The sequence below is a fragment of the Coccinella septempunctata genome, chromosome 7 (genome assembly GCF_907165205.1).
Source record: "Coccinella septempunctata chromosome 7, icCocSept1.1, whole genome shotgun sequence".
In the NCBI taxonomy this organism is placed as follows: Eukaryota; Metazoa; Arthropoda; class Insecta; order Coleoptera; family Coccinellidae; genus Coccinella; species Coccinella septempunctata.
This window is the reverse complement of record NC_058195.1, coordinates 12,299,068-12,316,843: the sequence shown is the minus strand read 5'-3', so window position 1 is coordinate 12,316,843 and position 17,776 is coordinate 12,299,068. Positions and strand designations below refer to the sequence as shown.

Here is a 17,776-nt window from a genome sequence, read left to right as displayed (position 1 = left end):
CTAATCCAATGAAGCCATTTCATTGGTTGGACGGTTGCCGATGATCATTGCCATTTCATTAACCTAACTTTATTGTCCTGTCAGTCAGTTTTAAGTGAATTATTATATTATAATCAAAGAGTAACAACTTTTTGCTGTTGAATTATCATTAATATTGATAATGATAATGATTGTCAAATAAAAGGTACCTAAGTTTATATAAGTACAACACCTTTTTTGTGAGTTCTTGTGTGAATTTGTTTCACTAATGTTGAACGCGAACGTGAAGAAAATGTCCTTATTGCCCTTGTTAGTACGAATACGGTGAATGCTTGCCAAGCAAGTAATTCACGAAGGGCACTCAACTTCTCAACAGAACAAAAGAGTTTGTTGCTAACTATAGTATGATTTGTGACACCAAATTGAAAATTGAAAAACACTGACGGCATTACAAGAAAGGCAAAAAAAAGGCTTGGTATTCAGTAATGAATTCATTCAATTTTCGAAATCCATCAAAAATGGTAAGTTCTGCAGCCAGTTCAACAAATTATTCTAGGTTAGAATCCCGCCCTCAAATATTTAAGTGGTCATTACAGCAGCGCTTAAATTTAAGGCTAGCTTTAGCCATTTAAATGTCACTTAATAGTTGGTGCAACGTAATTTAAGTTAAGGGTTCATTTTAAGGGACACTTAACACTAACGTCCAGTTTCATAATAAAATTTAAAGTCACTTTGAGCTTAAAGCTTCTATTAGTGTCATTTTTACGTCCAGTTTCATAATCGAATTTAACGTCACTTTAAGCTTAAAGCTTCCTTTACTGTCATTTTTACGTCCAGTTTCATAATCGAATTAAACGTCACTTTAAGCTTAAAGCTTCCTTTACTGTCATTTTTAGTAGGGTTAAAGGAAACTTTAAAATTAAAGGTACTTTAGGTTTGATTATGAAACCGGCCGTTAGTAGGGTTAAAGGAAGCTTTAAAATTAAAGCGACTTTAGGTTTGATTATGAAACCGGCCGTAAGTAGGGTTAAAGGAGGCTTTAAAATTAAAGCGACTTTAGGTTTGATTATGAAACCGGCCGTAAGTGCGTTTAGTGCAAACGGGTCTTAGGGGTTCATTTTAAGGGACACTTAACACTAAGCGTGTTTGGTGCAAACGGGTCATAAATTTCCAGAGTTTCGTGAAATTCTCCAAATATCATAATTATGTTCTAAGTAATTATGTTTCTGCGATTACATTACATTTCTTCGAAATCTCATCACTCTAACCTGAAAAACTCTTCAAATAAACATTTCAATAAGAAATCGAAACTTTTAACTAGCAGAATATACACACCTTCCTTGTCCTTCAGAATCCAACCCTTAGCCGAAGTCTGCGTGGGACTCTGTGGCGGTTTGGCCGCCACCGATTGAAGTTTCGAGTGGGCAGGCAGCCCCGACTTGTCCGAATCCTTGGCCGACTTGTTCGAGTCCACCGAGAGATCGCTGGAAGAGTTTTTCGACAGACTTGCTCTCTGTAACATCGGATGGTTTGCGGTGGCTGTTACGTTCGGGGTTGGCGGCACCGATTGGTAGGCTTTTGGTGCGATGTTGCTCTCGCCCGGAGGCGAGGAACCTGGATAACTGTGGCAACTGAGGAGGGAGGGGTGTTGCGAGGGATTATTCGCTTTCTTTCCAGGCAGAGACAGGTCGGTCAACGGGAGAGCTTCGTTGGATGGCGGTGTCGTACCTGAAATATTCAGCGACTCGAAAGAATTTTTAAACATAAATAGTTTAATCAGTTATGGAATACAGGACGAGTCTTTGATTCGTACAGATATTTTAACTTTAGATTGTTGAGGTCAAAATAAACACTTTTTTCTCCCACTATTTTTTTTGAATCGGCTCGGTTTGAAAGATACAGGCTGTTGAAAAACCATAAAAAAATGTTATTTTTAGTTCCATCTCACAAACGGTTTTATCCAATGAAATGAATTTCGGATTATAATTTTTCATTCGTTTGATGAATCTTTTTCGAATACAAGATATCACCCACGTCTTCCGGTTTTCTCATTATGACCATTACGTACCATAAAAATACCAAAAATTCAAAGAACCAACTCTTGAAACTAAGCTGGATGCTAGCTAATGAATATATGAACGTTTTGTAAAATAAAAGTATTCCTTATATTTTCTCGTATAATGCGCCGTTTTCGAGTAATTTGATGTTCAAAAATAAAAAATATCTGTGAAATTCGAAAAATTTGGTACTTTGACCGAATGCAACTCTTTTTGAAATATCCACAGATGTGTGTGTCATAGATTTAGCTTATTATTCTGAAGGGAATTTTGTTTCTCCAGGGGTGGTACAGCTCATTATGAAAACTTGAAAGCGATATATCTTTTTATTAGGGCCGAATCTGAAAAAATGCTATAGAAAAAAGTGTTTTTTTTTACCTCAAGAATCTACTGTTAAAATATTTATACGAGTCAAAGACTCATCCTGTATAATGAATATCCTACGTTTTTCTCCTCGGAAAAGTTGGGCAAAAGTAGGGGGAAGGACTAAAATGGACACCCTAAAAGGGTGTTTTGGAAATTTTCAGTCCTCATATCATGAGATACCTATGCGCAACTCTGCCGAAGGAAAATACGTCTGATATTGATATTGCATACTGCAATTTTTTCATAATTGAATGCTTATTCTACTGGGTATTTTCTATACTAAAATATTCCAGTAAAAAGATAGAATACATCACGGAGTATGTATCTTTTACAAAAGGGTAACCCCAAGTACCCCAAGTATTTAAGTGAAAAATTACAAGAATTGATTATCATGAATTAGTGAATGCAGTTTTTGAATTCTGAAGTTATAATTTCCCTCAAGGAAATATTATAGGTACCTCCATCCGAAAACAACATTCACTAAATAAATGATTACTCTCATAACAATATTAAAGGAAGTGAAGGAAGATGTCAATGCACTTGCCAGGAAAGCACATACTACTTACTCCTCTAGCTCTAGCACATGGTAAGTAAAGGGTGAGCACAGTTCGATGGGATTGAATTGCAGTACTGTGACCTCAATTTTCAGAGAATGGGTAATGGCCAAAACCCTCATCTTCTTTTATTTTCAAGTTTATGAAAACCCATTTTTCGGCTCTTTGAATTGGTGTCTCTATTTCATAAAGTTTCAGTGATATGAAAAAGCAAATGCAACATTCTAGAGACACTTTTTTATGTATAATGCAGTGGCGCAGTCAAAGATTTTTTTCAGTCCACCACTTCAGTGATATAATGTTAAATTTCCTTTTATAACATATTCCAGTCCCATATTTTTTCCTGATATAGAATAAATAATATACGGCGAGATTGTTCCATAAAAAGAACTCAAAAACTAGTTCGATCAAGTTGACGGGTCATTTTCATTGATAATGTGATAATGAGCTTTATATTGTGTCAGGTTATGAGAAACTTTGAAGATCACTCTCATTCCAGATATTCGGTAAGCTGCTTGTAAAATGAGGAACTAACCAGAATTTTCATGACTACTTCATTTTTACCTATGCTACTACTAGCAAAGCCGTCTTTATTTGTGGAGGTGTTTGAAAAGATGTGTCGGAACATATTTATTTGTATTCAGGTTTACGAAATTTCCTGAAAGTGATGCATTCCATGTTGTAACACTTTTCATCTTTTCAAATATATGAAATGAAAGAGATCTTCAAATTCTCTCATAACCTGCCACAACATAGGAAGCATCTATACGCATTATCAATGAAAATATCCCATCAACTAGTTTCCGAGTTCTTTTTGTTGGAAGAACAATTATTAGAGACACAATGTATATTATATATTCTGAATCAAAAAAAAATATGGGACTGGAATATGTAAAAAAAATATAGGGTTTATATTCAAAAAAATTAAAATTACTATTATATTACTGAAGTGACTGAAAAAATCTTTGACTGCGCACTCCATTCTACATAAAAAAGTGTTACATTTGTTTTTCACTGAAACTTTACGAAATAGACGCACCAATTCAAAGAGCCGAAAAATGTGTTTTCACTTAAAACTTATAACAATAAAAGATAGACGGATGTAGTTTTGGCCATCATCCATCTTTTGGTCGGAAGCATACCATTCATTTTTCCCTAGCTCTTACGGTTGCAGAAATGCCATTCAATCCCATCGAATTTTGCCCAGCCTGTACAGCAATATTGAAAATTTGATTTCAAGTGCAAAAAGTAATTTTTCTCTCGTATATCCACTTCAATTTATGAGCAGTGTAGTAGAGGGATACATCTTGTTAATCTTCGATATATTACAGAGTACAGGTGTTTTAGTTGTACCTACTCTGTTATTACATTCTTAGGTCTAGTTCCAGCCTATCAGGTCAGTATTGAGTCAATTTTGTTCGACTACATACAGAACTGAGTTTGATAATTTCACCAGTTGCATCGCTATTTCTAGCAGAAGTTCGTGGTCAGCATAGCAATGTTGCTTTAAGATGTACAAACATAAATGTTTGATATCAATCTGCCAATCAGTCTTCATGAATTTCACGATTACGTATTTTCCCAAAAGTCAACCAGTCAACCACAATTCACGGATTTTGGCTCCCAAAATTGTTTTGAAACAATTTTCCAGAATCAGTATGGTTTGATGGACATAACCATATGTTTTTAGTGAGGATACACTGAATTGATACAGTACATCTGCCAAAATGGCATTACACAGTTCATCATCCATTTATTCTTGATAAGACAAGAAAATTCAACCCTACTGTAGGGATAATCGACATATACCAGTTGCCCAGCCCCTGATCATATCTTTATTTGCAAGTTGCGACTTACCAGCCATTTCCTCTGGTATAGCCTCGCAACTGACTCTCATATCCTTCGAATATAATTTTCCCTTCTTACTACCGTCCTCTTCCGTATTTTTTTCGTCGTCGTGCTTGGAATGCAAGAACGGATTTTTCCAGTTCGACATCTCCGGGCTGGAGTTCGACCTACGGACGGGGTTTCTGGTCTTGGTTCCGTCGTCGTAGATGTGTTCCATGTCTTCGTCTCCGCTATCTCGTGAACTTTGCCGAGATGGGGAGTCCCTTGAACTGGAACCTGCATTTTAAAACTGTTCGTTATTCGCACAATATCACTAGGTACTTCTGCGCAATCCTCCACCAAGCAATTTCGATCAAAACTACAAGGGAAATGGGGGCAAGCATTATTTTCCCGTTCGATTATCAAAATGTAGACACTGTCCAAAAAATTGCAAATTGTTTGGCGATATCCATTTATGAGTATAAAAATGGACATAATTAGTATCAAATTGTCCAATTATTGACAGTTGTTCAATTCAATACAGTCTAACATTCTCAAAACAGTTTTTAAAACTATAGTACTCAACTGAGGCAAATTTTGCTACATTCATCATACAGTGAGACTCTCTAACTAACTTCAGTAAATCAAAGACAGGTTTTTTGTTGTGACTATCTCCTTTTTCATGTCCTTATTCTGCATTTCCCGTGTTTTGTGTATCGTGCTCTCCTCTCAAGCCTGTTCATGAAATGGCAATAGGGATGGCCTTAATATCTTTCAGCTTCCATCGTCTCCTTGTTTGTTCCTCAAGATATTTGAATTTTGATATGTTTTCAATGTGCCTATCTAGTAGGCTGTTGATATGCAGACGACTGCGCACTTATCGCTAGCAGCCCAGAGGATCTACAGATAATGCTGGACACCTATAAAAATATATACGAAGCTTTAGGCCTTAGACTCAATATCGACAAATCCAAAATCCTGGTAAGTCCACCAGAAAGCCTTCAAACACATATCAGCCTGGAGAATGAAACTCTGGAACAGGTCGAGCAGTTCAATTACTTGGGAAGCTTCATAAATAATAAGGCTAACCTGGACAAGGGAACACACAACCGTATCAATTCGACATCAACGGGCATTCTGGAAGCTAAAGGACAGAGTGTTTCAAAATCACGACCTCAATCTGCAGACAGCTGTTTACAAAGCAGTGGTCCTCCCAACACTTCTTCACGGAAGCGAAACCTGAACGCCCTACAGGCGACATATTGAACAGCTTGAACAAACGCAACAACGTCTAAGACAGATAATGCACATTAGATGGATCCACAAAGTTTCGAATGCAGAAGTCTTGCAAGACTCCCCAAAAAAGCTCTGTATGGCGAATTCACAAGAGGCCAATAGAAGCGGTTCAAGGATATACTGCATCAATCCCTAAAATCAGTTAATGCCAATCATAACCGGGAACAACTTGTGTTAGACAGATCACAGTGGAGGTCTTTGGTCCACAGTTATAATGGAGACTCGAGAAGAATACAGCGGCGGCCAGATCTGGTTGGTGACTATCCATGCCCGGAGTGTGGAAGGGTCTGTAGGTCACGGTTGGGTCTCTTTAGTCACAGGAGGGCACACAGTCGCAATTAGACCTAAGAAGTTATAAGTCTGTTCTTTTTTTTATGTCCTTTTGTAGATTTATTCCCGCTAACGGGATATAGCAGTGAATGAATGAATGTTATTTGGAATCGCCACGTCGAAGAATAGTGCTGTTCTCATCTTTATATAGTAATATGAGGTCAGGTCTATTGTGAGTTATTTTCGGTCTGTGAGAAACGTGTGATCCCAGTAGAACTTGCGACGATCATTTTCCAATACAGAATCTGGATGGTAATTCTAATAAGGAAACCCCTTACTTAGAAGGTATCTTATTTCCAAGTGTAAAATCTTGGCAACAGCATCATGTCTATTCTTGAACTCCGTGCTCGCGAACTTCTAGCATCCCTCGGTGAAATATGTTGGGTGGTTTCATCCCACAGCCATAACGCCACTGAGGCATCCTTGGGTTTATGCTTCATATAGCTCCTTCATCCTGGATGGCAATGATGAATCCCTCTGTCTCGGAAAACAAACTCCCAGAAGTCAACCAGTAGTCGTGGCAGTTCTGTTACTTCTATTGAGCTTTTAGGGTGATGTTTATGATGTTTCGTCAGCATGTTCGTATTTTTCTCTGTAGGGCTGATAAATCGGTGGTGGTAAAATATATTGATCGCTTTCATCAGATTCTTGCTGTTTTAACTAGTTTTCAATATACTCTCAATCTACGATGAACTGTTCCGTCAATTCTCTTTTCATCTGGCCCTGATTTACTCGTTTAGCCTGCTTAATCTTTAGAGACTTGACTTTTTTCTCTAATACTTCGATTTCTACACCTTCCTCCAGTTTGAATCTACCGTTTTTTATTTTGCCTCCGGTTATATAATATGAATATTGTTATTATAACATTTACTCATGTCGGAAAAAGAGCAATTTAAAAAGAATTATCCACCTCTCCGAGTATATTTACAAAAAAAACTGTCTTTGATTTAGTGAAATTATTCCAAGTTACCGACTCACACTGTACAATCAATTTTGTACGACACCTATTTTCACGTAGAATACTGTGCTACGCTACGTAGCTGTTGATAATTTTTTTTTCTCAAAAACCATTACTTCTATCGAGTAATCAGAAGGGAACTTCATTCTTTATTCAAAATGAATCAAACCATCAAAAATTAATTTTTCAATGGTATAATATGAATAAGGAAAAAACTTTCTTGCAGAACAAGTTTTAGGGGTGGCTTTTTCTACCTCTTGCATTTATAGGGGAACACCACCAACTTTTTATCCCCATCTAGCTGCCATTGAATGTCTGCAAAATTTCATTTCTGACAGTTTTTTGGTTTCCTAGAAAAAAATCATATCCTCCGGGATCTGTATCAGAGCTACCCAAAAAAAAAAGTTATATGAAAGACCCAGACTTTTTTCAACAAGGAATTAAATCTCAACATTTTTTGCAACTATTCATTCTCACCCTGTATAGTTAGATAAATTCGGGAAAAATTTCGGAAACATAATAATAGTAATCTAAATTATCACCAGGAAATTCAATTAATACATCTTTTCTTTATATTGTGGCGTTCTGCTAGAGGGTTAAATGATGAAGACTTTTGTTCTAAATGAAGTTTTCTAGGATAAACTACAACAATTTCCAAAACCAGCCAGTAGTTAGGTTAGGTACCAGTAGTTAGATTATGGCGGTTTATAGAGATGCATCAATTCCATTACTCACCAGGAATGCGAATAAGTAAGTTTGAAGAATCTATGTCTCTATCCCTCTCTTGGAGAACTATATCTAATACAGCATCTGCCGAAGAGTTAACGCGAGATGTAGCGGGACTAATATCGTTTGCATTCCCAGTAGTCACAGATGGCATAAACAGGTGCGTCAACTCTTTCAGAGGAAATTCGTTGATTGAGGATTTGGACGATATGGTATTTTGTATCCTCATCACCCAAGACATGTCACCTGTAAGGAAAAATTTCACTTTTTTTCTTTATTCGTTGAATGAAACACCGCTCAAATATTGGATTGGATAATTTGCGTACATGTAATCGTATATAAAGGGAAATAAAAAACTATTTTGTATACATCCTGATGTATCAACTTGGGTGTCTACATACGGTTAACCTGCCTGGAATGACAATAGTAAGCAAGACCCTTTCAGAGCGACAACATAATCAAACACCTACCGTAGATTCGGGTGACTTGGGACGATTTTGAAATTCAACTTGTCATATTTCAGAAACGCTGACCTATTTTTAGTTGAAAAAGAGGTTCAAATATGCTTAATGACTCAGACTATTGATTAGGATATATGCCATGCTTCAGAATTCGGATATAAATTAAAAAAAAAATAAAATATACTTGTCCCAAGTTACCCACCGAATTGGGAGGCTTGAGACACAAGTTAAAATCCATTGCTTTCTCAACTCTCAAATGAAGTAGGTGAATAAGGACGGTGTATAGTTTTGAAAAATTAGAATTTGTGATTATATTTATAGTTGAAATTCGTTAAGGAAATTTAATGATAAACCCCTTTTACAGCGAAAGTAAATATATTGCAACTCAAATGTAAACAAACTAAACAAAACAAGGGAACTTTGATTTCTTTCATTCTTTGGTGATTTCTTTGTGGAAATAACGTAAATAATAATTTCCTGCGAAAAATCGGCATATTTCCTGCTGCCAATGCGCCGCTTGTACCTATTCGGCATTGTCCCAAGTCAACCTATGAAGCAACAAAATAAATGAATGAGATCCGTGTTGCCGTTTGATTTGTAAACAACCTTGTTGTATGGCATATCTAATATACCAATAACCCACGTATCCAGAAAAAAATTACACAAGCACAAAGTGAAACACATGTACAGGACACTAGAAAGTATAAGGGCCATAAAAAAACGCGCTTTTACTCTCCTGAATTCGTTAATTCTTCCTGTCAATTCAAACGCTCTGGTCACGGCAAACTGAACAGGAATTAATTGTTAAACTAACCGAAAAGACGCCACACAATCTTATAAGTTTGTTCCTTCACTCATGAGTGGTAAGAACCAAAGAAATCTGCAAGGGGGGTAATTGTCCCAAGTTACAGGACTGTCCCAAGTCACCCGAATCTACCGGTAAATCAATGTCCCTCAAAGCATTCACGAGCTGTTGTAAAGTCTGCAGTGGGTCAGGTGGGCGGTGTTATTGCTCTGAGATTGCAGACTAGATATGTTTAATATGGACGAGTATTATCGTCGAACAATGAGAGGTTCTACAGTCAAATGACGATACCTTACCGCTGTCAAGATTGCGTTAATGAGGATAATAAGATCTGTGCATCTCTTAAAACAGTTGCCTCTCCAGAAGCACACTGAGCCACCACCGAAAAGAATTGTTGGCTACACTTTGCAAAGCCCGGAGACGGTTAACAACTTCCTGTAGAGTGAATGCCTCGTTTAACCAACACACAAATCATTCAAGGAAGGCTCACGATGAACTCGTTATGCTATACAACACCAGATTAGTTGCAATAGCCAATTATGAAATGAATTTTGTTAGATTAGCCACTAAAGTGTCAAGAGGAGTATATTTTGTGTGTGTGTTTTCTCTCCAATATCCACTTAAATTTTTGAGCAGTGTATTTTTGACTAAAGCCCGTTTGCAACAGCCGAGAATTCTCTAGAAAATTTACTCGAGATTTCATGCGCCGTGAATTATGTACCGTTACATACGCACTTTCGGTAGAATTCTCTGTTCAGTTGCGTACAAAATAATCTCTGCCGTTTTCTTGCGAGAATTTTGTAGAGAATTCTCTAGAGAATTCTCGGCTGTTGCAAACGGGCTTAAGAGAGCATTCACGATTATTCATACCTGTAGGTCTTCGAACGTATATTTCCGCCCACGCTTGGCACCAGCAGGAGCACAGAGGCTTCTCGTACTTATCCGGATCGGCGCTAACCATACCTCTTAACTTCTTCTGGACCTCATCTTTCTTTTCCTCGTCCGTTTTTTCCTCCGGCGGGGCAACAGTTTCGGGGTTGATTTTATCGCTGGAGTTCTGTCGAGTCAACAGGGCCGCCTCGGCATTCTCTATGCTGCTCCTCGCCGATTTCTGGCCTTGCCGTTCGCTCGAACAGACGTGCCAGCACTTGTCGCACAGTCCGTGTTTCAGTACCTTCTGGGAACAGCCGCTGGTGGTTATCGTGACTAGTTTGTTCCCCAGAAGCCAGGTCATACTTTGGCCGCCGTTCAGGAGAAATTCAGCAGTGGGAGTACTAGGAATCAAATTATTAAGATGATTGGATCAAATTACACAGGCCAACAAAATGAAAAAAAAAATTGGTGCCGGAAATCTAACATCTGATTTCAGATGTTTTTAATGTGCTGATTCCAAAAATGCCACCAGATTTTTTCTATCAGCTCTAGTTTCTGAGATACACGTTACAGGTTAAATGGTATATTTTTTCTGACAAAGGACAAAACGTAGTTTAAAATGTGTTCTTTTACATAACGGTAACAAATATGGCTCAATTCCTATTGGTCATTCTACTACCATGAAGGAAGAATATGAAACAATAGCATTAGTTTTGAGAAAAATTAAATACGAAGAACATCAGTGGTCAATTTGTGTTGATTTAAAAATGATTAACTTCCTCCTTGGACAGCAGAGTGGTTATAAAAAATATCCTTGTTTTTTGTGCCTTTGGGACAGCAGAGCTAAAAATGAGCACTGGGTTAACAAAAATTGGCCTTCAAGAGATGTCATGATTCAAGGAATACAAAACGTGATCAACGAACCTTTGGTTTCAAGAGAAAAAATCTTACTTCCGCCCTTGCATATCAAGCTAGGCAATTGTGAAAGCTTTAAATCGAGATGGAAATTGTTTTGGGTATTTGTCACGTAAATTTCCTGGCATTAGCACGGAAAAACTCCTCAAATAAGGCAACTTGTTAAAGATCCACAATTCACCACATCAATGAACGAGACTGAATCTAACGCTTGGAGTTCATTTGTTCAAGTAGTACAAAATTTTCTTGCCAATCATAAAGCAGAGAATTACGTAGAATTAGTGGAAACTATGCTTTCAAATTTTAGTATTCTCGGCTGTAACATGAGTATAAAAGTTCACTACCTCCACAGCCACCTAGATCGTTTTCCAGAAAACTTAGGTGATTGTAGTGAAGAACAGGGGGAAAGATTCCATCAGGATATTAAAACTATGGAAGATCGTTATCAAGGACGATGGGATAGCCACATGATGGCGGACTACTGCTGGAGCCTTCAGCGAGACTGCCCTAGTAAACTCCATTCTAGAAAATCGTGTAAAAGAAAATTTTTATGTGATTAGTGACTAAAGTAATTATGTAAATTAAGTTTTTGCAATAAATACTTAAATCCATGTGTCTTTGTTTTTTTTAACTGTCAATAGTAATATTATATATTATAACAGTTTTAACGTAAATTATATACACAATTTTTTTTAAAAATCTCAAAAACTAGATCTGATAGACAAAATCTGAGAACTTTTTTACATTCTGCATCCAAAAATTACAGTTAAAAAATCGCAGGCACCAAAATGTGTGTTGGCCTGTGTTATGAATGAAAACGAGATGAGAATTTCAAACAAAGGTTCGAAACTGTTTCTTCATTCATTATTCTCAATATTACTAGAGAATTTTAAGAAATTTCAAAAATTCTGCATATCGGAAACTACTTTTCAGATGGCACTTACAAACGCGCAAAAGTTTTAACTTTAACTTGGAGAGACTGTTGAACATAATTATTATAAACTAGCTTAAACCCCCGGCTTCGCTTGCGCAATATTTCATGGTAAAACGCTAGTTAAGATATCATTAGAATAATTCAAAAAAGAAAATGAGCACAAAATCAATAAATCCCACTATGAAAAATGAAATCGAAAAGAAATAATAATTAATAATCAGCATCAAAATATTAATAAGCAAGAGGGAAATTTGGGATTTACTCGAGCATGTCAGATTAATATAAAGCGAGATACCTTGGACCCTGTAGAGTACCTCTACCAAAAATTAGGCCTGTATCTAGGGGGAATTGTCTAGGACAGCCTGTCAGAATAGTAAAAAAAAACGATCATTGTGCATACACGAGCTTCAGATTAAGATATGTGGTTAATTACATGTTGAAAAGTATACATTCTCTTATGACTGAATTATTGATTGCAAACAAATTGACGTTTATCTGTCAATCAAGCGTTGATTCCCCGATCGAGCTTTATGAAACCGGGGGTAAATCTGACAATTTAATCTTGGATTTCATAAAGCTTGATCAGGGAATCAACCAATAGACGTCAAATTGTTTGTGTTTTCAAGTTATAATTCAGTCATGATCATTCAGAATATAAATCTCGCATCAAATTATGATGTTCATACGTCCATAAAATTATTCTCAATTGCTACTTCTTCAATATATTCAGAAAAAATAGGTTTCAGTGATTTCGTTTAAGAGATCGAGTGACTGTCAAATCGTTGATCGGACAATCAAAGTTTTATGAAACCCGCTGTAAGTGTGACAAAAATGTGTGGGAGTGCGCAAAATTTGTAAAACGTCACGTGTACATTCTTGAGCGCGGTGGCTTTTTTTCTTATATTGAAGCGAATGATTCAAGAATATCGGAAAAGATATAATCTGACAGTTTCAGCAAGCCGAAACAATAAAAATTGGCCATAAAGGTCACAAAAATCAGTTTTTTTGAATTATCTCCTCTCCTGAGTTTCAAATTGTTTTCGCATTAATTATAAAAGTTGTAGGGCATAACATTTTCTACAAATTTTGTCCGAAGCAGTTTTTTCTACTTTTGAACGTTTTCGAGATACATGGCGATGAATGTACATTAGACTGGGTTTCTACATTGACCTTGGCCTTTCACATGTGTGGCTAAGCTCCTTCCCCTTATCGCCCTCTAACTCGAAAACGGTTGAGTGTATGTGAAATTGCTTCAGACAAAAGTTGTATAGAATTTTATTATGTACAACTCATAATTAATACAGAAACGATTAGAGGTACAGGAAGGGAGATATTTTTAAAAAATGCCTTCAAACTGTCAGTTGAAGAAAACCCCCCTGAGTAGTATCAGATTAATGAGTCAACACGTCTGCAACACCGAGAGTAACCATCTGTATAAAAATCTGACATGCTCGAGTATATACAAGTAACGATTTTTTTGCATTTTCAAAGGACCGCGGTGACCTTACGTCACGTCCGAACTGTCAGTCCCTCGAAAAGTAGCTTCCAATAGGTCCAATTACCATATCCTCTAAAAATCTGACACGCTCGACGACAATTTTTTTTTACCATTTTCAACTCTTCCGAACAGCTAGCCCCACCACGCAAACTGTCAGATTAACATGAATTTATTATCAGAGACATGTAAGGCATATACAGTATCTTAATCTGACACGCTCGAGTATGTACATCTGACGATTTTTTTTTACATCCTTGAAAACCTGCAGAAGCTTTCCCCACCGCTGAAAGTGCATACATCATAGAACCTTTTTTTTTTCTACCATCTAATCTTCAAAATCCACTAGGTCTCCACGACGCTCGAATAAATCCCGACTTAGCATCGTCGGCTCCCCAACTATAATAAATTGGTGAGAATTAAATTGACTCACACAGAATGTTTAACAAAATAAACAATCCTGTACGAAATTTAAATTTGAATAACTCAAAAACGGATAGATTTAATAGAAAAAAATATGCTGAACACAGAATAGAATGGCTTTCCAAATGAGATATCACTTTCCCGCATCTTCTCTATTCAAAATAAAGGGGTTAGAGTTGTAACAAAACCTTATCGCTTCAACAAGCGATAAGTTTTTGAATTTGTTCTTAGAAGTTACCCCCCTGAAATAAAAAATTGATGTGACCACCGTTTTTATAGGTTTGTTCATGTTTGCAACGGTTGTGAACTGTATAGAGCAGGCGCAATTCCATTTTAGAGTAGCGAAAATCCATTTGCGCTTGCTCTGTACAATTTACAACCGTTGTGAACCACTCTACGAACAAGCCTTATATAATTCGGTTCTGCCGACTTACAGGGCCGCCGTTTCGTCTTCAATGGCCCACTCGGTACATAACAATGAATGAAAGTGTAGATAAACAATGCCTAATGAATTTCACACAATTTGATGATCGAAAAACTTTACAATAATCCAACTTACCGCCGGGGCAGAGCGCTAGATGGAGAAAACGCATATCTGGCCATTAGGTCAATGCAAGTTTCGGTGAGTTCTTCATAAAACGTCAACACTGACGCATTCGCCGCATTCAACGAGATGGTCAGTGGAATCGAACCCTTGTGCATTAGCAACTGCCCCTTATTTTCTTGGGATCCGGATGACCCCGATACAGCAGCGCTGCCTCCGGACACCGTAGCAGCCCTTCTTCGTGGACCCTGCTCTGTTAGACTCGAACTCCTCTTCCTGTCCGAACTGTCTATGTTCAGTTTACTCAGGTCCACTTTACTGAAGAAATTGGTCTCTTCAAATGGAGTCAGGACATTGGTTTGAAGGGCCTATAATATAGCAAAAAGAAAATGTAGATGTCCCAGGTGAAATGGAATGGACTAACAAGAACTAACTCTCAATATATCAAGAGGATTAACTGAATGTTTGCTTGAATTCAAAAAGATATCAATAAGGACCACCCATTAAAAAAAAAAGTGTTTCTTTTGAACGCAAGAATCTACTGTTAAAATATTTGTACGAATAAAAGTCTCAACCTATATACAGGTTTGGAAAATAATGCGCGAAAGATAAGATAGCTTTCAAACTAACTTTATACTTTATAAGTTGGACATCTTCCAAATGACACAAGAAAAAAACCCGCACTGATAAGTTAGCTACAAAAAAGTGAAATTCCCGCTTTGGCGAAATTACAGAAATTTAAAGAACCGAATTAATCAAAACCAATTCAGCTCGATGAAGGGTTAGCAGGGTGACATCCTATAAAAATCATACAAACAATACATCGAATATTTGAATGTTATACATACACTAGTGATAAAGGCTACGGAGTTGATTCGAATGGGCAATCTACATTTCAGGAACCATACACCTATCACATAATGGGCCAAAGACACGGTATAGTGATTATACTTGAAGGGATTCGTAAATGGTGACGTTATTGCGAAGATGGACAAATACTGCTTGTCCACAAAACTAGCGTAAACCATTGGCAGCTGTGTGAGAGCTGGAAATATGAATGAGGAAAAAAATTAAGCCACATTTTAGTTTACGGAGAGGTTTTTAAACCTATTCACTGGTTATCAGTAATACTGAAAATAACTGACGCATTTTCATCCAATTTTTTTTAATTTAATTTATTGGCGATTCAAACATCCAAAATTCACTCACTGGATAGGAATTCCAGAACTGGTATAGCTATGACGACAGTTGGAGAGATTTTCGATACAGTGAGGAGTATCTCTGGTAACATCTTGATCATAACATCCCTCATTTCCAAGCAGCATATCGTCAGAGCCTCTATAAGTTGCTTAGGGCTGGTACGTAAGGAATTTCCTATACACCGGGAGAGACACCGCACTAGGAACTGTTGATGTTTCTGGTCCAAACAAGCATGATAAGAGGGTAGGGTCACTAAAACCATGAAGAATAAGTGGAGGTACTCGTGGCGGTTCACTGTTTTATTGAAGTGCTCCGGTAACGTAAAGTGCTTGTCCAGAATCTGGAACATTTACATTGTCCTTATGATTGTAAGAGTTAGGAAAAAAAAGTCATATAGATTTGCATCAACAGGCAAAGGGAGCATTGAATCTTTTGTTAAAAGTCAGCGCCCGCAAGTACTGAATAAATCACAAAGCTGAGTACAGGGTGGTCAAAATTCGTTGTCTACTGAGGGGATATCGAGAACTATAGCAGCTAGAGGAAAACGGATGACACTTTCTCGACCCCTTTTATCATGACTAATCCAAATCGGAAAACAGAATCGGCCTATCATTTTTAGATTTCGAGTTATAAAAAAAAATTGAGATTTTGACGATTCCGAAAAGTTCTCATAACTTTTTTGTCTTTGGAGTTACCAGATATGAAATTTGAATCTTCTTAGGTACTTTCATACGTAGAATCTATTGACCAAAGATTTTTTTCCAATTCAATAAAAGTTTGCTTTAAAAAAAATGAAAGTTCACCTAATGATTAGAAATGAAAAAATATTTTGAGCTCATCAGTGGATTCTACTTGAAAAAGTGCCTGTAGACGGTTCAAGTTTCAGATTTGTAACTTCACAGACAAAAAAGTTATGAGATTTTTAGGAAATTGTCAAACTCAAAAACGAAGTATCGTAGGAGGCTGCGGTTTTCACCATTCTTTGTTTTTCCGAAAAAGAGCTCGGAAATGTGTCATTCGTTTTCTTCTAGCTACTATAGTTCTCTCAGTCTCTCAGTAGACAACGAATTTTGTCAACCCTGTACACAGAGGACTATTTTTCAAGAGGCCGTATGAGCGAAACTAGCTTATCGCTAGTGGCAGTACGTTTTCAGTTGTTCATTTAAAAATTTTAAAACCTGGAACTCTGCTTTGCTTAATATTGTCATTTTATTTCCTCAGATACTCATTTTGCATGAACTTAAAGAGAATAAGATAAGTAAATCATTTTGCAGTGGAGAAATCTGATTCATCTTTATTTATTTGAAACATTTTCTGTTGAAAAAACCTTCTACAAACTCACCGGTGGACTCAAAACATCTACCAAAAGATCCAGTTGGATATTACCATGCTTCGATAGAATGAGAGTTTTATTTTTCAGCACCTTAGGCAGCTCCTGAAGCACTAATCGTAAAACATTCCAGTCTGTAAAAAATAATTATTTTTTCATTGTTTCACATTTCTTCTTCAAATTTTAGGCAGAGTATTGTATGTATCTTGTATTCATTTCATTCTTACTCTTTCGTTATCGGCGAAATGTTCGAGATTAGCGAAATAACCCTAATTTTTTTTTTGGCATCTTCTCTGAATGATTTGGATCGATTTTATTTCAGCGTTCTTTCGAATTTCGCGTTTTTCAGTCATTTATACAGTTTTCGAAGGTAATCATATTGCTGTAATGGGGTGGAACTCCCCAGATTGAAATTTTTTTTTAATTGAAGATGTTGCTGAATCAACTACTTACCTCTTTCGCGTTCTAGACAGCTTATAAACACTCTGAAAGCACGTTTAATGGAAACATGTGTAATATTGCACTGGACACCATGCTGTCCCAAAGCGGGTGATTGGGGCAAAGGGGAGCCGACAACAGCCTTATCCACTGAATGACTTGTGACACATAAATAAGGGCTATAGTTAATGTTCTTCTCATCCCTCGAGTAGCCCAAACGGTATTGGTCATCCGCCCTCATTTTCAAGAAGCATTCGAAAATCTG

At 37.0% G+C, this 17,776-nt stretch overlaps 1 protein-coding gene across 3 annotated transcripts in view; it reads right to left on the bottom strand.

The window, feature by feature from the left end:
* LOC123318039 (tuberin) overlaps nt 1–17,776 on the bottom strand; it is a 28,750-nt gene that overhangs the window by 6,077 nt on the left and 4,897 nt on the right. For 2 of the 3 annotated variants that reach the window (XM_044904712.1, XM_044904713.1), the window contains exons 11-19: nt 17,527–17,773; nt 17,086–17,207; nt 15,753–16,083; nt 15,392–15,588; nt 14,559–14,911; nt 10,230–10,633; nt 8,103–8,339; nt 4,814–5,080; nt 1,315–1,707 (exon numbers count right to left, since the gene is read on the bottom strand). In XM_044904712.1, coding sequence (XP_044760647.1) covers nt 1,315–1,707; nt 4,814–5,080; nt 8,103–8,339; nt 10,230–10,633; nt 14,559–14,911; nt 15,392–15,588; nt 15,753–16,083; nt 17,086–17,207; nt 17,527–17,773 — 2,551 coding nt within the window. The remainder of the gene's footprint in view (nt 1–1,314; nt 1,708–4,813; nt 5,081–8,102; nt 8,340–10,229; nt 10,634–14,558; nt 14,912–15,391; nt 15,589–15,752; nt 16,084–17,085; nt 17,208–17,526; nt 17,774–17,776) is intronic. The other variant, XM_044904714.1, reaches the window with a different exon arrangement.